General features: G+C 41.5%; 1 protein-coding gene across 6 annotated transcripts in view; it reads right to left on the bottom strand.

The window, feature by feature from the left end:
• Positions 1-24,834, bottom strand: part of dennd1a (DENN/MADD domain containing 1A) — a 1,078,084-nt gene that overhangs the window by 80,385 nt on the left and 972,865 nt on the right. For 4 of the 6 annotated variants that reach the window (XR_005634853.1, XM_039762706.1, XM_039762705.1 and 1 more), the window contains exon 20: positions 22,720-22,779. The exons of the other annotated variants lie outside the window; for them this stretch is intronic. Coding sequence is in view for 3 of the 4 variants with exons in the window: in XM_039762706.1 (XP_039618640.1) it covers positions 22,720-22,779 (60 nt within the window). In the remaining variant the exon portion in view is untranslated. The remainder of the gene's footprint in view (positions 1-22,719; positions 22,780-24,834) is intronic. 6 annotated transcript variants of the gene reach the window in all.

Here is a 24,834-nt window from a genome sequence, read left to right as displayed (position 1 = left end):
GTTCCTTAAACTGTGAGAATCCATCAAGTGTTACCTTACATAGAGCTTTTTGTACATCACAAACTGCCTGATATGTCGGCTAACATTTTATTCAAATTTTTATGTTGCAGTATACCAAAAAGGCCTAATTTCACTTTCTATTTGATTTACCTTATTTAATGATTTTTTGGGCTCAGTCCGGGTTTTGACCTATGAGGAATCCAAACAGGCTGTTAGTGTCTATTTCGCTTTTTTAATTTTGTGTCATGATTAGGTTTGGGATGAATTCATTAGGTATTTCCTAATGTCTTGAGCACTATTTTTTTAAGTCCTTCTATCACTGCCATTTTCAGAGCCATCATCGTTGCCACTTCCCACATTGCTAGGGGTGTGGCTTTTAAGGTCGTGACCCGCGGGTAATCAGTGTGATGGGATAAAAGGTCATCTTGGAGTTCCATTTATTATCTGATTTGTGGGTGCAAACCTCCTAATATAAAATAATAACACTTAAAAGAAATCTTTTGTTATAGTGCTTCTCGTGAGTTTCACTTGGGTGGAGTGATCTGCTTGTGTTTTCAATTTCAAAACTTGTCTCTCATTAACATTTAAAGCTAGGTTTATTTTTATTTGTTGTGGTTCCATTTTTTTGTGCTTCTGTCTGTTAGCTCAGTAAATACATCCATCCATCCATTTATTGGGAGGACACTGTGATTATGAAATAGATTGAAATGTCCTAATATTTGTTGTGGTTTTTGGTTGGAGCCACAGGAGGCAGGGCCCCTTAATGTCACCACTCGTGAACCCTCCTTCTGGATTTTTAACCAGGCTCAGCAGCAGGAGGACACTGTGTATATAAAGGAGACTTTATGCGAGTATTACTATTTTTATGGATGTCTTAATTTTATTTTGCATCTCTTCCTGTTTTTTCTCTGGATTTTGAATTGTTTGCTTAGAACTGCTTTTCAGGCAACTCATTTTTGCTCTTTTGAGTATTTTATTTGTATTTGTTCTAGTTTTTTCAACAAATCCTTCATTTATAAAGATTCCTTGGTTGCACTTTTGTACAAAAGCTGAGGGTTTTCGGTCATCCTTCCTCTTTTGGGGCTTTTGCTATATTTTGGGAAGTTTCTTGTTATTTCTTGCCTTGTTTGGGGTGAGCTAGTCAGGAAGCCTACAGTTAACAAATTTAAGGTTTGCTGGATTTGAAGTGAGCCACTTTGGGCAGGCTGGTTAGGTTACGGCCATGACTTTACTGTCTTTTTAGTTGGCCTCACACCCACTTTACAATGTTTGGGACTCCTAATAACAACAGCTGTGCGTGACGTAACTAATGTCACATGGGATAAAAGATCACGGCTTATCCCTATCCGAGACTGCGGAAAAGCAAACAAAACTAAACCTTCATGCAAACTTCACATCTACTTTTCTCTCCGTTTATCATCATTTTGGTTTCTGTTTCATGTATCAGGCTCTGGTGTGATTTTTGCTTCATTTCCAGTCTTGACATTTGCTTTGTTCTACAACATTTTTTCTGATCCTTTATACCCTCTGCTGCTATTCTTCTCTTTAGCAGTCTTCTGAGACTGCGATATTCCTAAAACATGCGACCACTGAGGCTGGTGCTTTGATGACATCATTCACAATAAGAATCGGCACCCAGGCACATGTTGAATAGTTGAAAGAAATGAATGCAATATACAGTTAAGTACAGAAGTTTGAATTACATTAATTAGCTTAACGCTTCTTTATGTCAACAGAAAAATGACAATTATTTCACATAAAGGCAGAAACATCAGGAGATTCAAACATCATAATACACATGCAAAGCAAAAAGCTTATCATCTGCCCGAAGGCATGAAATTTATGTTTCATTGGCTCCGGGTTAGCCTAGCTGTAGCATTACAACTGATTACACACAGATGTCTCCTCAGAGATGTGCCTCTTAGGGTAACTGGCGATTCTGACTTTGCCGTGTGTGTATGTGTGTGTGTATAGAGTTGTTGTTGTCTTATGCTGTCAAGGTTTGCTCTGCTCCTTCTAGACATTGAGTTTGATTCAGTAGTTTGAAAACGTTCTGCTGTATACACCGCACAGCCACAACATTAAACTCAGTGACAAGTGAAGGGAATCACACTGATTATCTCATTCCAATGGCACCAGTCAAGGGGTGAGATATGTTAGGCAGCAAGGGAGCAGTCTGTTCTTGAAGGTGATGTGTTGGAAGCAGGAAAAAATGGGCAAGCGTAAGGATCTGAGAGACTTTGACAGAAGGGAAAAATTGTGATGTTCTAGACAACTGCGGCAGAGCATCTTCAAAACAGCAGGTCTTGTGGGGTGTTCCCACTGTAGAGTGGTTAGTACCTACCAAAAGTGGTCCAAGGATAGGCAACCAGTGAACCAATGACAGGGGCATGGGTGCCAAAAGCTCAAGATGAAGGCTAGGCTGCCTGGTCTAATCCATAGGTTGGGAGAGGGTGCTGGATTGGGACACGAGTGCTGTGGGTGACACACCCTCAATGGAACAATGTGATATATATATATTGTCAAGGATGTCTGGGGACACTGCCTGGCCAGGACGCCTGGATAGTCCCCGATATGGACAGTATTACTCCTCGGCCATGAGAGGGCAGCTGCCCGGGCCTATCTGGGGGCCACAAGGAGGGACCTGGGACGTTCCTGAGAGGACGGGCCACCGCCAGGGGGCGCCCGGACAGTAAGGGAATCCTGGATGGCAGCACTTCCGCCACACCACGAAGTGCTGCCGGAAATACTTCCAAGAAGACCCGGAGTGCTTCCAGGTGCTTTCCTGACACTTCCGCCACACCAGGAAGTGACGTCAAGGGGAGCACCTGGGGCTCATCCGGGCCATGATAAAAGGGCCCGCCTCCTTCTAGCAGATGAGCCAGAGTTGGGAGGAAGGAAACGAAGCTTGTGAGGAGGAGGAAGTGGGTCAAAGAGAAAGAGAGAGAAAGAAAGAGAGAAAGAAGAAGAGAAAGAAGAAGAAAGCAAGAGAGTTGGTGAGAGAAGGCATTGTGGTGCTCAAAGGAAAATAAAGGAGTGTGTTTTATACATCCTGGTGTCCGTCTGTCTTTGTCTGGGGGTACGATTTCCACAATATATATATATTTTTACAGTTGCTGGGGCATAAATTACAGAAAAATGTAATGCTGGCCATGAGAGAAAAGTTTCAGAACACACAGTGTATCACAGCTTGCTGTGTAGCCGCAGACCAGTCAGTGGGCCCATGCTGACACTTGTCTACCACCAAAAGTGCCAACAATGGACATAGGAGCATTGGAACTAGGAAATGGAAGAATGTAGCCTGGTCTGATGAAACATGTTTTCTTTTCGATTATGTGGACTGCCAGGTAGGTGTGTGTGTGTGTCATTCACCTGGGGAAGAGATGGCAGCAGGATGCACTATGAGAACACACACAGCCAGCGGAGGCAGGGTGATACTTTGGGCAACGTTCTGCTGGGAAACCTTGGGTCCTGGCATTCATGTGGATGTTACTTTGACACGTACCACCTACTAAAAGATTGTTGCACACCCCTTCATGGTAAAACTATATCCCCTCCTACATGCCTTCTCAAACCGCCAATCGGCTAGGTATATCTTCTGAATAGCCCAGTCAGTATTTGCACAACAATCGATACGCGAATTGCCGCGATAATGTCGGGTTAATAAGAATCGAACAGCGAATCAACATCAAATTTCTCGCGAACTTTCTTCTGTTCCGTAAAAAAGTTTTTCACTGACAAAAACATTTCTGTCCTCAATCATCCTCCCTGTTCACCCGTTTTAGCTCCCTGTGATTTTTTTTACTTGTTCCCGGAAATCAAAAGTGACCCGAAGGGAACACATTTTTCTTCAAAAAAAAAAATGCCAAAAAAACCAGCCTCAAGCAAGAAGACTTCCAGCACTGTTTCAATCAATGGAAGATACGTATGGAGCGGTGTAGAGATCGGGAGGGGGAGTATATAATAGGTGACAATGTTAAGAATGCTGTAATTCATCAATAAATATTTTTGTTTTTTTTTTACCAATCCGGTTAATTTTGTGTCTCACCTTCTTTCTTTAATATACAGTGGAACCTCGGTTCACGGACGTCTTGGTTCACGTACAAATAGGTTTACGACCAAAATGTTCGCCAAACTTTTGCCTCGGTTTATGACCACACACTCGGTATACAAACAAGCCAGCTTCCCTTTCGGTTTGTACATGTTCAGTCTCTCCCTGTGCAGCAAGCGAGTGAGCAAGACAGAGAGAGCGCGACACACACACACACACAGGCGCGCGAGAGAGAGGCACACACACACACAAAGGCGTGAGCTAGAGAGTGGCACACACAGGCACTCCAGGGTCGCGAAAGAGAGACACACGCAGACACGAAAGAGAGAGCGAGCGAGAGAGCGAGCGAGGGAGGGGGGAGGGCTGGACGCATAAGGTAGAAAAGGCTTGTTTTTGTTTTCAGTTCTGTTTACAACGATCGGTTCATAGTGGGCATTGTTGTAATGTTACTTTTCTTGGTGGTTTATTAAATTATGGATTTTTCAAATTTTTTTCCTTGTGCTTAAAACTCATTAAAAAAGTGTTTTTATTGAACGGTTCCTAGCACTATAGCGCAAACTCTTGCAGTGTTAGTTTTCTCTGTTGTTCAAGGTTTTCTCAGTGTTATTCAATGTTTTTACATTTAGTTTACCATTACGCTGTGCATTCAATGGTATAATTAACTATATTTGTGCTTAAAAACTAAAAAAATATATATTTACATACAGTTCATACGGTCTGGAATGGATTAATTGTATTTACATACAATCCTATGGTGGAAATTGCTTCGGTTCACAACCAAATCAGTTTACGACCAGAGTTTTGGAACGAATTATGGTCGTAAACCGAAGTTCCACTGTATAGTCAAACTCAGTTTTAATAATAAAAATTGATTTTTGAAAGATATACCAGCTATTCATATGTAAAGTTGCCCTGTTATAACGAGCAAAGTCTTGGTTATTATGAACAACACTTGACCACATCCTGGACTTTTGCAAGCCACTAGTGGAATAAATTTATTATGCAACAAATTTCTTATCTGATGCCTGGAACAATGTGACGACTGTTACCATATAGAATTGCTTCAGGAAATCAACATCTAATATGTTTGAGAAAGAGGATGAATTGCCGTTATCTACATGGGTTCACCAAAACAATAGTGAAATTAATAATGCAAATTATTACAACAACAACAACAACAACATTTATTTCTATAGCACATTTTCATACAAACAGTAGCTCAAAGTGCTTTACAGATTAAAGAATAGAAAAATGAAAGACACAATTATAAAACAAAATAAATCAACATTAACATCGAATAAGAGTAAGGTTCAATGGCCAGGGGGGACAGAAAAAACAAAAAAACTCCAGACGGCTGGAGAAAAAATAATGCAAATTATTACGACTGTCAAAATGTAGATGACGAATGGTTTACTAGCGGAATTCCTACAGATAACGAAATCATAAACGCGTTGCTTCAAAATGAAGATGATGATGAAGATGAGAAGGAGGAGGAAGACGCTACTGGCATATTGGATTTACCAGAACGCAGTTTACCAACATTGTTTGATGCCGAAAACACCTGCAATAGATTGATGGCCTTTTTTTCAAGGGACTGACATGAAAATGTAATCACTGGATGCATTAAGTGTTTTAAGAGGCAAAATATGTGACTGTAGGTTACAAAGTTTAAAACAAAAAAGTATTTTGGACTTTCATAGAAAATAGTATATTGTACTTAATGTATGTTTCATTATGGGGTAAATGTATATTTTTTTCAATAAATCACGTTAATAGACTGAGTTTGTTTTTGTCAAATTTGCAGTTCCCGGTTATAGTGAGCAAATCCCGACAATAAGTTTGACTGTATTTCAAAATTTCTTCTACATGTTTATGAACTGGTGTTCTACCCAAGTGTTCCCAACTGGACAGAAAAGCAAATGAATGGACAGGCCCTTTTCAGGGGTGTGATTGCTTTGAATTAAATGAAGACCCCTACAGTTCTGAAGCGGGGACACACAGAACAGGACAGTGGACACTTTGCTTTGACAATACCAAGTTGTTAGTGTTAATCACTAGTCAAAAAGATCCTAGTTAAATGACATAATATATTGAGCAGAATGCATGAAATTCAGTTAACCTAATAAAATATACACAAACATGGGCTACATAACCACACAGTGGTTAACTCTAACGCCTCACCACTCCAGAGTCCTGCGTCTAACTCCCTGCCCGTGTGGATTTCGTTCCGTTTAACGTCGTCTGTGTGGTACTCTAAACACTTGATCAGTGGAAAATTATATCTTAAAAAATACATTTTTAGGTAAACATTTTCAGTTGTCTAGTACATGTTAATGCATACAAGAGTATACAGCATACATAGCTGGGAGGGAGCCTTAGGGGATCACCATTTTGATGTCAATGTAATCTTTTCATCCTTAAGAAGAGCTAAACTGAGGAAGGTTGAAAACTATTGAGACTTGATTGTGAAAATGACAGCATGGTATAAAAAGTTGTTTTTTTTCCCCCATGTTGCTATACTCATCATAAACCATGTCCATTCACACAAATGTTCAAAATCTGTCCTGCCAAGAAGGTTCACTTGAGTCAGGTCAGGTTTAGCATTACGTGGGGTTATGTCTGGCAGGCAAAAAGCGTAATAAAAGTTTATTTTCTGGAGGTTTCCGAATTGCAGATAATGGGTTGTGGAACTGTACTGTATGTGGGGTACAATTCATAAGAGGTGTGTGCATGAACTTGGGAGGCCAAAACTGGAACATTCCTAGCGGTTTCGCTATATTTAATGTAAGACGGATACACAGTAACAGTAATAGTCAAGAGAGGATTCACGGGGATAACAGCAGATGAGACGCCAACTGAATCACTCCAAAATAAAGATTAACAGAAGACTAAGAATGACATGATAAATGAGGAAGGACTACACCAGTCTGATGACAGCCGCTACTTCAGAAGAACTTAGAAATCTGCTTGTTTAAGGGCCCACTGTCTTTAATTTATGAAGATGTGTATTTTTTCTTCAAGAGCTTTTTCAATTCACATTGCTAGTGACACACTCACAGCTCAAATATTCAGACTCATTAATAGCCTGACTTGAAGTGTGCCATCCTTGTAACATTTCGGCTTACAACAAATTAAAGTTAAGGGGGGGCTTAAGTTTTCAGGTGCTCATTAGGATGGCCTACACCGAATCCCATTTGCACTTGTGGATGTCACCCATCAGGCTACATACAGCTTTAATGCAACCAATGAAGGAATCGCAGAATGGCAGAAAGCTCTGAGGTTTTAAGAGCGCACACGGACCCCACATTCAAATACAACTGTCAAGACGCCAAGCACTTTATAACCTTGTTTATCCACTTCAGGGTTACAACATCTGGTGGAGATCGAGCCTGGATGAAATTCCAGTTCACTCAGGTACAAACCCACCTTCATTCAAACCTTCTCAATTTAGAGACAACAGTCTTCTGTGGTTGGGATGTTTGTACCCGGAGAGAAAACCTGGCACACTAATGTTTATGCACGGGGCCCACAAAAAAAGGTTCACCCCCTTTAATTGTTGTCCAACAGAATACCACTGGCTGACTGACAGAAAAAGAGTCTTTGATGTCAAAGTAAACATGAATATCTGCTAAGTGTATAAAACACAAAATAACTGATTGCATAATTCACCCCCTTTAATTAATATGAAACCCCTAAACCATCACTGGTGCAGCTACTATCATCCAGTGGAGATCACCTGTCTAAATGCACCTGAATGTGGAAGCTCCAGCTTGTTCCAAGTCAATCAATATGGTGGCCTAACTTACATGATACAGACAAAAGAACACTCCATGAAAAGCACCAGTCAGAAATGGAGAGAAAGAATATCCAAGTCACTGAAGAGCCAGTTAAATTGGTCATTAAAAAACGGAAAGAGTACAACAGAACTGGAAATTTGACAGAGCGGGTCATCCACAAAATCTAAAGAAGATGAGTGAAGGGAGGCCATCAAGAGACACCAGAGAAATCTGAAGGAGTTACAAGCTACAGTGAGTAAGACTAGAGATACTGTGCTGATGACAAGTGTTGTCAGGTTCTTCACCAGTCGCAGTTTTATGGGAGAGTAGGAAAGAGAAAGCCACTGTTAACAACAAAAAAAAAAAACAGAAAACAAAACACAGCATATCTCGAAGAGCCAACAGTCTGATGAGATCAAAACTGGGCAATGTCTGTCATGCATGGATCTGTCTGTGGACACAACAATCTGGACCTGCTGTTCGAATGTCAATGCCTTTAATTGTAAAAATGGGGCACAAGTGAGGAGATCTGACCACGTTTTAGAATCCTCTATAAGCCTGTGATCGACAGCAGCAGGCCTCTTATTTAAGCCAAATGTTTGTGTGTGTATATAAGGGGGAGTGGTGGTCTGGTTTTAGTATTTCAAAATAAAATATATAACTATTTCTTCTTTTTTTTTTCTCCGAGCTTCTGTAAAGGTTTAATTTCCCTTTGTGGACAAATAAAGTATATCCATGATGTGGGGAGGTTTCTCTGCAACAGACGCTGAACGGCCAGTGAGTGTAGAGGAGAAAAACGAACTCAGCAAAATATGGGGAACCATAAAACCTGAGGGAGTCTGCAAGAAACCTGCAGCTTGGGAGAAGCTTTGGTTTTCCAGCAAGACAACAACCCCAATACAGGTGTGCTTGAGAGTTTGTGAACCCTTTAGAATTTTCTATATTTCTGCATCAATTTGACCTAAAACATCATCAGATTTTCACTCAAGTCCTAAAAGTAGATAAAGAGAAACCAGTTAAACAAATGAGACAAAAATATTATACTTGGTCATTTATTTATTAAGGAAAATGATTGAATATTACATATCTGTGAGTGGCAAAAGTATGTGAGCCTCTAGGATGATCGGTTAGTTTGAAGGTGAAATTCGAGTCCGGTGTTTTCAATCAATGGGATGACAATCAGGTGTGAGTGGGCACCCTGTGTTATTTAAAGAACAGGATCTATCAAAGTCTGCTCTTCACAACACATGTTTGTGGGAGTGTATCATGGCACGAACAAAGGAGATTTCTGAGGACCTCACAAAAAGAGTTGTTGATGCTCATCAGTCTGGAAAAGGTTATAAAACCATCTCTAAAGAGTTTGGACTCCACCAATCCACAGTCAGACAGATTGTGTACAAATGGAGGAAATTCAAGACCATTGTTACCCTCCCCAGGAGTGGTCGACCAACAAAGATCACTCCAAGAGCAAGGCGTGTGATAGTCAGCGAGGTCACAAAGGACCTCAGGGTAACTTCTAAGCAACTGAAGGCCTCTCTCACATTGGCTAATATTCATGTTCATGAGTCCACCATCAGGAGAACACTGAACAACAATGGTGTGCATGGCAGGGTTGCAAGGAGAAAGCCACTGCTCTCCAAAAAAAACATTGCTGCTCGTCTGCAGTTTGCTAAAGATCACGTGGACAAACCAGAAAGCTATTGGAAGAATGTTTTGTGGACGGATGAAACCAAAATAAAACTTTTTGGTTTAAATGAAAAACGTTATATTTGGAGAAAGGAAAACACTGCATTCCAGCATAAGAACCTTATCCCATCTGTGAAACATGATGGTGGTAGTATCATGGTTTGGGCCTGTTTTGCTGCATATGGCCAGGACGGCTTGCCTTCACTGATGAAACAATGAATTCTGAATCATATAAGAGAATTCTAAAGGAAAATGTCAGGACATCTGTCCATGAACTGAATCTCAAGAGAAGGTGGGTCATGCAGCAAGACAACGACCCTAAGCACACAAGTCGTTCTACCAAAGAATGGTATCCAAAGAATCAAGTGAATGTTTTGGAATGGCCAAGTCCTGACCTTAATCCAATCGAAATGTTGTGGAAGGACCTGAAGCGATCAGTTAATGTGAGGAAACCCACCAACATCCCAGAGTTGAAGCTGTTCTGTAAGGAGGAATGGACTAAAATTCCTCCAAGCCGGTGTGCAGGAATGATCAGAAGTTACTGGAAACGTTTAGTTGCAGTTATTGCTGCAAAGAGGAGTCACACCAGATACTGAAAGCAAAGGTTCACATACTTTTGCCACTCACAAATATGTAATATTTGATCATTTTCCTTAATAAATAAATGACCAAGTATAATATTTTTGCCTCATTTGTTTAACAGGTTTCTCTTTATCTACTTTTAGGACTTGAGTGAAAATCTGATGATGTTTTAGGTCATATTTATGCAGAAATATAGAAAATTCTGAAGGGTTCACAAACTTTCAAGCACAACTGTACATAGGAATGGCCTCAAAACGAGAATGTTAATGTCCTGGAGTGGCAGAGTCAAAGTTCAGATCTACACTTCAACTGAAAATTTGTGGCTGGACTTGACAAAGGCTTTTCACTCCCGCTCTCCATGCCACCTGACACAGCTTGAGCAGTTCTGCAAAGAAGAATGGAGAAAAAACCGGGGCATCCCGATGTGCAAAGCCAATGGAGAGTGAGAGATGGGCACACAGACTCAGGGCTGTCATGGCTGAATCTAAGGTGTATCTATTAAATACTGACATGAGTTGCTTGGAGTCTTCTTTTGTTTTCATTGTGTAGATCAGTCTGCCATACTGTCTAATCACAAGTTCAACCTTCACCATAGGGGGCATTTAGACTACAATCAATTGATAAGTCATCTCCATTAAACAACTTGATTTCCTAACCAAAGGCTGCACCAGAGATGATTTGGGGTGTCATATTAATGGGGGTGAATATTTATTTGGTCAATTATTTTGTGTTTTATATTTGTAAATAATTAACACCACTGTGCAGAGGTCTATTTTCACTTTGAAACTGTGTCAAGAAAGCCAAATTAAATCCACTGGGATTCAATGTTGTATAATACGCTGCTCAAAAAATGAAGAGAACACTTAATCATCCCAGTCTAACACCAAGTCATTGAAGTTTCAGGGATAATCGGTCTGTCCAGTTAGGAAGCACAAGCGACTGTGAAACAACGTCACCTGCTTTGGTGCAAATGAAAATGACAACAGGTGAACTGGAGAGGCAACAGCAAGACAACCCCCAAAAAGGGAATGGTGGCCACAGACAATGGCTCACTCCTGATCCCTCCTGACTGACTGTTCTCTAATTTTGTGTTTTGCTAGTGTCCTTGTCACTGCTGGTACCATGAAGTGGTGGTACCTGTAGCTGATTCAGGTTGCACATGTAGTCCAGCTCTTCCAGGATGGCCGTCACAATAAGGATTGCTTCGTCTCCTAGCACAGTCTCAAGAACATGGAGGAAATATCAGGAGATGGGCAGGGCAGTAGAAGGGCATCAACCCAGCAGAAGGACTGCTATCTGCTCCTTTGTTCAAGGAGTAACAGGACGAGCGTAGCCAAAGGCAACAAAATGAACTCCATCTGGCTACTGGAAACAGACTCCATGAGAGTGGCATGAGTGCCCAACATCATCTAGTGAGACCCGTGCTCATAGCCCATCACCTTAGAGCTCGATTGGCATTCACCAGATGTAATAAGCATAAGTTTAATATGTCACTGTGCTCTGTGCAAATCTATCTTATAAATCTGCCTTTTTCTACTCACATACGCAGTTGACACAAAGCCAGATTTAGCACAGGTGTTCACCATATAGAACTGCTAGGCAAGCAGTATAATATAAGACAAGACAGATAGAGACAACTGTTGAAACAAGCAGTCAGACTGAGGACTGCTGTATATTATTTTTGTCTGTCAAAGTCAGCATGAAACTGTATCCTCATTTGCCTTGTTTGGAATGGCATGATTCGCCTAAGCGGGGCCTGCACGTGAAGAAAAAGTATAAAGCCTTGGAACATCGCCCAGCACGCCATTGAAGCCGATGGACGGATGGGAGATAACGTCATCCGATCCTGAAAATCCTTCCCCTGCTACGATGAAGATGGCGGACTCTACACATCAGGCCCCCACTCCCAAACTGGGTTTATTGGTCATGGCTTCCTTCATCTGTTATGCAGCGTAAGTCAACATTAAACGAAGCTGTTATTTCTCCTATTTGATTTCTTACCTCCGTATCACCTTTTTATATCATATCCTTATACAGGGAGTGCAGAATTATTAGGCAAATGAGTATTTTGTCCACATCATCCTCTTTATGCATGTTGTCTTACTCCAAGCTGTATAGGCTCCAAAGCCTACTACCAATTAAACATATTAGGTGATGTGCATCTCTGTAATGATAAGGGGTGTGGTCTAATGACATCAACACCCTATATCAGGTGTGCATAATTATTAGGCAACTTCCTTTCCTTTGGCAAAATGGGTCAAAAGAAGGACTTGACAGGCTCAGAAAAGTCAAAAATAGTAAGATATCTTGCAGAGGGATGCAGCACTCTTAAAATTGCAAAGCTTCTGAAGCGTGATCATCGAACAATCAAGCGTTTCATTCAAAATAGTCAACAGGGTCGCAAGAAGCGTGTGGAAAAACCAAGGCGCAAAATAACTGCCCATGAACTGAGAAAAGTCAAGCGTGCAGCTGCCAAGATGCCACTTGCCACCAGTTTGGCCATATTTCAGAGCTGCAACATCACTGGAGTGCCCAAAAGCACAAGGTGTGCAATTCTCAGAGACATGGCCAAGGTAAGAAAGGCTGAAAGACACCACCACTGAACAAGACACACAAGCTGAAATGTCAAGACTGGGCCAAGAAATATCTCAAGACTGATTTTTCTAAGGTTTTATGGACTGATGAAATGAGAGTGAGTCTTGATGGGCCAGATGGATGGGCCCGTGGCTGGATTGGTAAAGGGCAGAGAGCTCCAGTCCGACTCAGACGCCAGCAAGGTGGAGGTGGAGTACTGGTTTGGGCTGGTATCATCAAAGATGAGCTTGTGGGGCCTTTTCGGGTTGAGGATGGAGTCAAGCTCAACTCCCAGTCCTACTGCCAGTTTCTGGAAGACACTTTCTTCAAGCAGTGGTACAGGAAGAAGTCTGCATCCTTCAAGAAAAACATGATTTTCATGCAGGATAATGCTCCATCACACGCGCCCAAGTACTCCACAGCGTGGCTGGCAAGAAAGGGTATAAAAGAAGAAAACTAATGACATGGCCTCCTTGTTCACCTGATCTGAACCCCATTGAGAACCTGTGGTCCATCATCAAATGTGAGATTTACAAGGAGGGAAAACAGTACACCTCTCTGAACAGTGTCTGGGAGGCTGTGGTTGCTGCTGCACGCAATGTTGATGGTGAACAGATCAAAACACTGACAGAATCCATGGATGGCAGGCTTTTGAGTGTCCTTGCAAAGAAAGGTGGCTATATTGGTCACTGATTTGTTTTTGTTTTGTTTTTGAATGTCAGAAATGTATATTTGTGAATGTGGAGATGTTATATTGGTTTTACTGGTAAAAATAAATAATTGAAATGGGTATATATTTGTTTTTTGTTAAGTTGCCTAATAATTATGCACAGTAATAGTCACCTGCACACACAGATATCCCCCTAAAATAGCTAAAACTAAAAACAAACTAAAAACTATTTCCAAAAATATTCAGCTTTGATATTAATGAGTATTTTGGGTTCATTGAGAACATGGTTGTTGTTCAATAATAAAATTATTCCTCAAAAATACAACTTGCCTAATAATTCTGCACTCCCTGTAGTTTTGGGTTATATAATGTGCTGCAATTACAAAAGAACTCAGTCCCAGGGAGCTAACACCCCATGCTGGATACACCAGAGAATACTACAAGTGGCAGCTCCGCCATTGGTACCCCATTCTCTAGTGACTGACCTGAAAGAGTATGGAGACATCTTGGTGAACGCTATGAAGCCTGCGACATCATTCAGCATTAATGGTTTGGCGGCGGGTTATTGATGGTCTGGGGAGGCATATTTTTGGAGGGTTGCATAGAACGCCACATACAAGGCAATTGTAACTTGACTGCTGTTAGACACTGGGATGAAATCCTCACAGCCTTAGTTAGACCTTACGCTGGTGCAGTGAGCCCCGAGTTCCTCCTGGTGCAGGACAATGCCTGGCCTCATGTGGCCAGAGTGTGCAGGCAGTTCCTGGATGAAAAAGACATTGATGCCATTAACTGGCCAGGACGTTTGCCAGACCTGAACCCATTGGAAAACCGCTGTGATGTTATGCATTGGTGCAACTGCTGCCAAGTACTGTCCTGGTGCTCACTGCTGCCCTGATCAGGTCTTGGAAGAGAAGCCCCAGGACACCATCTGCTGTATCATCAGGAGCACAACCAGAAATTATCAGGAGTGCATACAGGCACGTGGGGGTCATACACACTACTAGGTCACATTAAGGGCTCGTTTATACTTCACGCTCAGAACGCGTACATGCCCGCATCATGGCTGCCACGCGTTCCCAGCGTTCATTTGATGCGTCCTCTAAGCAGGTCCTCAGAAATTAACGCGACGTGTGCGCGAGTTGCAGTACCAGCAAAAAGTCGGGGGCGCAGTGTGCTAAAAGTTGGAATGTGACGTCAGAGTCTCTGTTTACTATCTACATGTGACGGAAAGCCGCTTTGCGGACCCTACGAGATCGGTGGGCGCACTTCGATGTTTGATGAATGGTTCGATGTGGTGAAGCAAAATGCCGACATACAAATGCATTCGTGGTGCTTTGATATTCAAGCGTCGCATATTCCCGATTGTAATGACACGATACATTGTAAAAGTCTCACATACCGTCTTCTGTGCCGTCTTTTTTTCTAGGGCTTCCTCCGGTCGCCAGCAATAAATCGCCACACTGTGCACATTAAATGTATGATATTCCAGCTCTCTGTACATTTGGAATTCTTAGATTTATACTTGATGTCACTTTCATGATGAAATGCATTAAAGAATGCATGCTACATTTTACAGATAAATTGGTAATTTCGTTTAAATAATGAATACTGTTAATAATTACACACATGGGGGTGACGCGGTGGCGGAGTGTTAGCGCTGCTGTCTTGCAGGGAGTCACGTCGCTGATATTCCCTGCCTGGATTTTACACGTTTTCCTGCTGGGTTTCCTTCCAAAGATATGTAGATTTGGTTACACTAAAATAACACCAGCGTGCGTGTGTGAATGCTTGTATTCACCTTGCGATGAGCTGATGCCCAGTCTAGTGATTGTTTCTGCCTCGTGCCCAATGCTAGCTGAAATGGACAAATCCTTGGACTGATGGATTGTAATCATTAAATATCCTTTTCAGAGATATTGCGCTAAGTTGTCATCGGAATTTAATGGGTGTTTCAGGCAATTCACAACACAGGCAAGCCGAGCCTGTTCTTACCGTGATAATTATCTCGCACTGCCACCTGGTGGATTCCTCCAGATTTACGTAGAGTACGCGCGCAAGTATAAATAGTACAACGTTTGCGTAGCAGGAGCGTCCGCTGCAGCATGCGTCGCGTGAAGTATAATCCCGGCCTAAGAGTTGCGATGATGAAATTCACACAAGTTGGATGAGCCTGGAATTTCAATTTTTGACTTTGATTTTCTGTGTGATGTTGAACCAACCCTCAATGGGTTGGCGATTTTGCTCTCAACAAGGACTACAGGACTACTTAGTAAAGATTTTTCACTTGAATATTTCATTCATCGAGATCCAATGTGTGAATTAAGTGCTCCTTTAAATTATTTGAACAGAGTGTAATGTGTGACAATGTCCAAGAGGGGTTCAGAGACCTTCAAATCTAAACTTGATGTTATTTGGACATGTCTATGAACAGGGTGGATGAGCTTGTGGGGCTGTATGGCTTCTTCTAGTCACAACTTCCCTAATAACTTTGGATTGACACTGTAAGAGTCCACGTGCAGTCACCCAGCAGTCTAACACATACGTCTTTGGGATGTGTAAAGAAAATACGTGTAGAAATGGGGAGAACGTACAAAGTTCACACAAAATGTAGAACTGTGAGGCAGCAGTGCTAACCATTGCACCAATGTCAGCCAAAGACTTTTAAATATAATAAATAAAAAAATTACAAGCCATTTAAAGCTAACAGCAACAGACTAAGAACCCCGCCAAGGCGTAAAAAAGGAGCAAATGCTTCACGCTGTCATGTAAATGAGGCTTCTCTCCTGAATATGATTTTAAGAAATGCCAAGCAAGATGGCGAAGAAGTGACGAGAAGACAGCTCTCTCTGTGCTCTCTTCTGTTTAGTTGCTGTGCGCAGTTCCCATATAGTGCAAAACATAAAGCTTACTCATGGAAACCGTTGGCAGTGTTGCTTTAAAGAAACCGACCAAATAATAATAATAATAGAGCATCCATGCAAATTTTCAAACAATTAGAAGCTGCTGGAGAGTGAAAATAGTCTTCCCGAAAAGTGTCAGCACACCGAGACTATAGAAAACGGCACCTCTCTGAATGCGTTCCTGAAACCTGATGTTAGAGGTTAAGTGTGAAAACACGTCTGTGACTCGAATTTGATTCATCTGAGGACATGACGGCTCCCAGTGAACACTTGAAAATAAAAGGTATAACTCAACAGGAAGCGCCATGTGAAATCCTGATCTAAAAATTTAGGGAGCTGGAATTTTACTTTCTTCAAAAATCTACGACAACTGATATCACGTTCACAGATCTGCCCAATCTAAGTCAGCCTAATAGGGCTGGAGCCTGTCCAAGCAGAGTAGGGAGCAAGGCAGGACGCACAACACTGCAGAGGGTGCTAATCTACAGTGGGGACCACTAAAATGCACACCAGTACTCACACGTAAGCCGGTGGCTCATTATACACCTTTGAGTTGGTGAGGATGTCAAACTTGACCATTACAGCTGCTGATCTCAGGCTTGAGGATGTCAGATCACACATATAGCAATTGCAGGGGATGTCAAATTAGACGACAACATTTCTAAATTATCCCAAGCTTGCTCCTTTTTCTAACAGCCAGTAATGTGCTCCCTGACGGAGCTGGTGCCCATGTGAGTTCTTTCTAGGTATGCCAAGTTCAGATGCAATTTTAGCCGCTAATTTTTTCCCCCCATTCTGTTGTGGTACGTAAAACATGTGACATCAGACTGAATACTTTCTCTTGTGTTTCTCAGGTCCAAAACACCTGTTCTTCTTATACCCCATGGCTGCATTATATGCCTTGTATTTTCAGGTGAGGGCTCGCTGGTTGCCCTCTCTCTCACACACAAGCCCATATATCCTTCTTGACCTTTCATCAGTTTTCTGTACTGTTAAACTTTCTTACTTATCGCTTGATAAGCTTAAGATTTAAATTTCTATTTTGGACTGGTTCAAGTCCGACATGTCCAGCTGAACTTCCACCCCAACAACCTGCGATAAAATCAAACCTGTTAGATTCTGTCAGGGTGAGTCACAGGCTGGTTGAACTGAGTTGTTGAGTATGTCTGACTGGAGGTGTCAGAGAGCAGCGCAACTACCTCCGATTCTCTAAGATTATTGAAGTGAATTCTGTGACTGAAAATTGTTGTGTAATGTGACAGAACCTTCACAAAGGTGAACTTGGCAATCACAAAAATTTATTTAAGTGACAAACCGGAGCATCTGGAAGAAAACCTGAAGAGAATGTGCAAATTCCACACAGACAACGACCGGGTGTGAGATTCGAATTTTAAACCACAAAAGACATATAAAGTTCATTTTAGTTATTCTTGATTATGATCTATTCATTATTACAGTTCAGGCTCATAGAGCTTGTCATAGTAGCGATAAGTGCCAAGTAAGAAGCAACACCTGATTGGTTGCCAGCCCTTTGTGGGGAGCAATCAATTACACCCCATCACCTCAGTCAATTCAGAGGTGCCAAACACTCCAAAGCGTATCTCTATGAGATGAGGGTACCTAGAAGAAAAAAACAACTTGCAGACAACTTGCTGAATCTGGCCTTGCTGGAGGCAACGGCAGAAAAGAGTATGAAGATAAGATTAGAATCCATCATGACCAATGTTCCCCATTGGTCTGGGAGATACTTTGTGCCCTAAGCCAATAAACTTTATAATCATTCCTCCTGTTGACCCGATCTTCACCTTAGTCAATGATAATATTCACACTGGCAAATGGACTCTTTAAGGGGTACAACACTTGCATAATTTCCTTTCTAATGTATGAGAGGGTACCCAAAAATAACTGGAATTGGAAGAAAAAATGTACAAATTTTTACTTACTATAACTTTAGTCTCCTTCAAAGTACTCTTCATGTGAATGAATGCACTTGTCCCAAAGGTTTTCCCAATGGTGGAAACATTTTTGGAATTGCTGAAGAGGAATGCTGACCAATGCCTGCAGTGATTGTTTTTGACTTACTCCACAGTACAAAAATGGCTTCCTTTGAGTTCTGTTTAACATGGGCAGGAACAAGAAAAAAATCGCACAGAGCAAAGATCAGGCGAGTAGGGAAATGGCAAAAACTCCAAGACACACAAGTCAGTTCAGAAATCTCTTCAATAGTCCGGCGACGATCTCCGTAAATTGCATTGCAAACTTTTTCAAAGTTTTCGTCATTCCTAATTGTGGAAGGTTGGCCAGATCTTGGTTGGTCTTCAAGTGACATTTCCCCTCGTTTGAAACGTGAAAACCACTTGTAGACCTTAAAGCTTCCTCTTTAAAAGCAGAGACTTTCATTTAAGCGTGTTTGCATACGCTTTGGTCATACTATGTAGAAACACTTTTTATACATAATGTCACATATGCCTTGAGTACAATGACTGCTTGAAATCTGTGATCATCACAGAAATCACCAGAGGGTCAGGATCTTCTCTGGTGATACTCTGCCGAGCCTCCAATGAAGCCATCTTCGGTTCCTATTTGTTTTGGGGGCTTCTCACCCTTACTTCTTCTCTTCAGAATATGGAAGGCCTGCACAATTGGATTTAAAAAGGATGACTGGATTGGCCATTCAATAAATTTCCATTTTTTACCTTTCATAAACTCCTGTGTTGCCTCAGCAGTATGTTTGGATCATTACTTTGTTGTAGGATGAAGTGCCGTCCAAGGAGTCTGGAGGGATTTACCGGATCTTGAGCAGATCAGATGTTTCTATCCTCTTCAGAAATCATCACTTCACTGCCATCAGCAGTTCCATCATCAGTGAAGAGAAGTGTGCTAGTACCTGTGGCAGCCATACATGCTCACCCCTCTGCATCATGTAGAACCAATGAGGTGGTCAGCTTTGGATACTGGGCAGTTTCTTTTCATCTCCACACTTTCCTCTTACCATCACTCTTTGTCTTGTCTGTCCACAAGACCTTTTTCCAGAATTCTGCAGGCTCTTTTAAATCCCTTTCCACAAACTGTAATCTGGCCGTCCTGTTTTTGTGGCTAACTAGTCATGAAGTCTTCTGCTGATAGTCGTCTCTGACACATCCACATCGCCCCCCCTGAAGACTGTTTCTCATCTGTCAGGTTTTGGGGCTTTTTTCTTTACTGTAGTGAGGATTCTTCAGTCATAAGCAGAAGGGGTCTTCCTTGGCCCACCAGTCCCTTTGTGATTACTAAGCTCACCAGTGTGTTCTTTCTTCTTCATGATATTCCATGATTTTGGTCATCCTGAGGTTTTACCGAGGTCTTGAATGGTTTTATTCTTATTTTTCAGCCTCATGATGTCTTCTTTGACTTTCACAGGCACAGCTCTTGTCCTCATGTTGAAGAATGACTACTACAGACTGCAAAGTGTAGAAGCAAACGGAGGTATCTTATGAAACCCACTTGAGGAATCACAAATACCTGCGACGACAATCGTCCCAAACATTATGGTGCCCTGAAATGTCATTTCTAATAAATACTCTATGCAATTCCCCTTAAAGTCTGCAATGTGCACTTTCATCACGTCTCAACTGCTTGATTTGTAATTTTAAACTCTGGAGCAGACATGAACTGTAATGATTCTTAAACTCAGGCTTAGCCGTGGTTTGTCAACATAAACCAAGTGTGAGTCTTCAGGTGACATTTTACACAAAATAATGCAGTCAACGCTACACACTCAGTCTACAGTTCTATTCGCACATCTTGTTACTAGTTGAATCTTATACACAGTATAACACCCCAGCCAAAAATCAAATATAGGCGTTCCACAGATTTGGTTTCTTTTGCCCCGAAGTCACTGTTATCATGCAAGTATGAAAGGAAAACAGAAGAAATCTCTGCTAAGCAACCTCAACAGCAAAGCAGGAAGGTGACTGTCAAAAGTAAGAGTGCACACGCTGAGACGAAGCAGCAAAAGAACAGACACCAAACTCCTTCCCACAGGAAACGAGATGCACACAAAGGAGAAAAGTTCTGGGTTATTTAGGCATTTATTTTTAACCGCTTCCAGATCAGTTAGTTCATACTGCACTGCAAACCATGGAATTGTCCATAAACACAGCCACCCTTAGAGCCTCTGGGGAGCTCGCTTAATGGAGCACAAATCAGGAACACTAAAATCAGTAGAGCTGCGTAACATACAGTGGACTCAGAAAGTATTCAGACCCGTTCGTTTTCTGCTTACTTTATTGTGTTGCATGGATAAATTAGACATTTCTTCCCTATCAAGATCCACTTAAAAACCCAAATAGACAAAATGAAAACAGATTTTCAGAAAGGTTTACAAAAATCTCATTCCCAGAAGTATTCCGGCCCTTATTTCAGTACTTTGCAGAAGCCTCTTGGGCAGCAATTCCAGCTTTGAATTTCTTGGGTAAGAATCTACCGTCTTTGTCTACCCATCCATCCATTATCCAACCCGCTATATCCTAACTACAGGGTCACGGGGGTCTGCTGGAGCCAATCCCAGCCAACACAGGCAGGAAACAAACCCACACACCAAGCACACACTAAGGACAATTTAGAAACGCCAATGCACCTAACCTGCATGTCTTTGGACTGTGGGAGGAAACCCACGCAGACATGGGGAGAACATACAAACTCCACGCAGGGAGGACCCGGGAGGCGAACCCGGATCTCCTAACTGCGAGGCAGCAGCGCTACCCACTGCGCCACCGTGCCGCCTACACCATCTTTGTACACCTGGATTTTGGCATTTTACCCCATTCTTCCTGGAAGATCCTTTCAAGCTCTCTTAGATTGGAAGGTGAGCGCCTCTCCAAACGTGTTTTATGGGGATTAAGTCTGGGCTTTGGTTGGGCCACTCAAGGACCCTCAGAGACTTTGTCCCAAAGCTCTATGTTTCAGGTCATTGTTGTGCTGAAAGGTGAACCACTGACACAGTCTGAGGTCATGTGCACTTGGGCAGGTTTTCTTCAAGGACTTCTCTGGGTTCGTTTCCCTCAATTCTGACCAGTCTCAAAGTCCCTGCCGCTGAGAAGCACCCCCATAACAGTCTTCCTGGATATCAGGAAGCTGATCAGCAGTGCCTGGTCTTCATTAGACACTTGGTATTCAACTCAACGTTAGGCAGGCAGCGTGGGGGAGCGGTGAGCAAGTCACTTCACCTGCATGTTCTCCAAATGGAAAAATAAAGGAAATGTCACCAGTTGTACCTCAGGTGTTGTAAGCACTCTTGTATAAAGATGTCAACCAAATAAGTAATAACAATAAAGTTCAATGTTTTTCTCATCAGATCAAAAGATCTTTTCTTCTTATGCTCTCAAGAGTCCTTTAAATGCCATCATGTGCCTTTTACTCAAGAGTGGCTTCCGTTTAGCTACTCTACCATAAACACCTGACTGATGGAGTGCTGCTGACGTGGTTGTCAGTCTGACAGGTTCTCCCATCTCAGCAGAGGACCTCTGATGCGCTGTTAGACTGATCATTGGGTTCTTGATCACCTTCTTGACAAATGCCTTTCTTCCCTCGTTACTCTAGCAAGAACCCCTGGTGGTTCCTAAAGTCTACCATTTCACAATTACTGAGGCCACTGTGCTCCAGGGAGCACTTAAACCTTTAGAAATGGTACTGTCCACTTCACCTGGATCTAGGCCTCACCGCAACTTCATCATGGAAGTCTATTGAGAGTTCCTTGGATGGCATGGCTTTGTGTTGTCCTATCTTGCAGTGGTAATCGTGAACCTTATACACCCAGGTATATGTGTGTCTTTCACATTGATGTCCAATCACTTCAGGTTGCCAAAGATGGACTCCAATGTTGGACAATTAAAGTAAACAGGGTGGATCTGAGAAAAAATGACAGTGCCAAAGCAAAGAATCTGAATATTGCTATGAGTGAGAGATTCCGGTTTTTGATTTTTAATAAATGTGCAAACCATTCTGAAAACATGTTTTCACTTTGTCATTATGGGTTACCAAATGTAAATTAATGGGCAGAAATGGCAGGTGTATCCTTTCAACATTAAATCTACAAAATAAGGGGTTTGAAGACTTTCTGAATCCACTGTGTTACAACCTCTTGTCTCTCATCTGCATCCCAAAAAATAAAAAATAAATCCATTCAGCCTAACGTGGACATGGCTCAAAATATACTTTAGCACAAGCCTTGGGCAATTTACAGAAATTATAAACAAATTTCGATACACCAAGGCTACAGTACCAGCATATGAAGCCGTGTCTGAATAATTTAAGTGCTCCTTTGTGCATTACAATAAAAATTCAGAGGAAAAATAAGAAAAAAAAATATTGTAATTTGGTTTTATAAGGGGGGCTATGCTAATGGACCTAAAAAAAAAATCTGCATCTACGAGTGTCGTGCAGACAAAGCGGTTACAATTAGCAGTGACAGCAGGAAGGTAAAACTGAGTTACTCACAGGCCTTGTGGAGCGCTGCAGCTTGGGAGGAGGAGGGCGCGGAGGGCGGACTCGCTCAGGCTGTAGCAGGGGGAAACTTCAACATCAGAACAAATCCAACCAAATAGATACATATGTATATATCAAATAAAATAAAATAAAAGAGAGAGTAAGGCAAGCAGAACATATGGCAAATACATGATATAAGGGGAGACCATAAACCTTACTGCAACTGTGCTTACAATGGACAACGACAGTCAAAAGAATGTCTGGCTTTTGTCAATTTAACAATATGCTGTACAGTTGTATTTTACACTTCTGGTTTATGTATAAAAGCAAACAAAGCACATATAATCAGCAAACAAGGATAATAATTTCAGTAACACCCTGACAGAGCTGACATCAGCTTAGTAACTGCAGGGATATTTTAACACAGTACTGGTGCTAACACTGCTACAGATTAGCCAATCAGGTTTAATCTTTTTAGCATTACACAATTTTTATATTTCTGCTCCTAAAATAAATTTTTGCTATAAAAAATAAAAAGAAATTGTAGCACCATAGGTTAACAATGTAACTTATTTCCTCTGAAAAACTATTAGGGAAAACAAGTGCATCGCATTCAAACATAATGAAGATGTTTTATTAAAGAAGTAGGTTAAAACCATTTAGTAACTGACAAACTTATAACTGCTAATGAGACACTCTTATGATTTGAGTGCATTCATATAGTAAACAGGGTGTGAGCCTCCAAAAACATCCACAAGCAAAACTTACCCCAAGCAGCCTGACCCCGAACTCCACAGGCTGGCTTCGGCCTACATAGACCTAAAAAGCGGTCCTGGCCTTAACTGTTACAAAATAACAACAACTATTTATTTCTTGTATAGCTCAAAATCACACAAGGAATACCCCTCAATTGGCTTCAACAGACTCCATTTTTGACCCCAACCAGTCAAGAAAAAAAACTGCCAAAAGAAAAAACTCCATGGAAGAAATCCTGGGAAGAGACCAGGTAGGTTGGGCATGCAATGGGATAAATAAAACACACAAAACAGAACACGAGTAGTCCTCTTTACAGAGCTACACGGCCAGTCTATCATGGCTACCTCAGAAATGCACCACAACAGGACAAACGACTTTGTTCTGACACAGTGTGCCTCACCAGGTGCAGATGCAGACAACTGTAAGGAGGAAATGAAAGAACAGATGATACCCCTCACTAAATACATAATTAGCACATAAGGGTACAGATTTGTTCAAATACATCAAAAACAATGTAGAGACAAGTTAACAGAATTGATAAATAATAAGATCAATCCATCAGCTAAAACTACAGCCAGACTGTAGAAAACGACTCAGAGACAAACCAAATATACCCTTAAATAAACACACATGTCCTCCGAGGGAAAAGAACCGTCAAAACTTTTGGTTAGCAAGGACAAGGCCAACATATTATGTTTTTAAAGACAACAATTATTATGAAAGATCTCAACAATGAAAAAAATGGCAAACCAAAGCAGGAAAAAAGCAAACAGTGTTTGTCTAAAAAGGCAACTTTTCCACACCAAGTGATGAAGAATCGGGGCAAAGGAATTATCAGAGATACCAGCTATCCCAACAATGGCCTCTCCTCTGATGGGAGATGACACGGCTGACTGCAAACACCAGTTCAGAGGGGCTTCTTATATTAAGTTATTTACATAATTTAATATTTTAAATTATTCTATATTTTCATATTAATATAATATTGTCATTGTACATATTGATATTTCTTGATAATTAAAAAGAGTTGAATATTTACTATTTGTTAAAATATTTTTCTAATGCCCAGTCCTGGAGTCCTGAGTACAATGATCCCTTGCTATATCGCGCTTCGACTTTCGCGGCTTCACTCTATCGTGGATTTTAAATGTAAGCATATCAAAATATATATCACAGATTTTTTGCTGGTCGCGGATTTCTGCGCACAATGGGTCTTTTAACTTATGGTACATGCTTCCTCAGTTGCTTTGCCCAGTTGATTTCATACAAGGGACACTATTGGCAGATGGCTGAGAAGCTACCCAATCAGAGCACGTATTACATATTAAATAAAACTCCTCAATGATATACGATATGCTTCCCGTGCGGTGT

This window comes from Polypterus senegalus, chromosome 9 (assembly GCF_016835505.1).
Source record: "Polypterus senegalus isolate Bchr_013 chromosome 9, ASM1683550v1, whole genome shotgun sequence".
NCBI lineage: Eukaryota > Metazoa > Chordata > Cladistia > Polypteriformes > Polypteridae > Polypterus > Polypterus senegalus.
The sequence above is the reverse complement of the archived record's forward strand: the minus strand, read 5'-3'. Positions and strand labels throughout refer to the sequence as shown.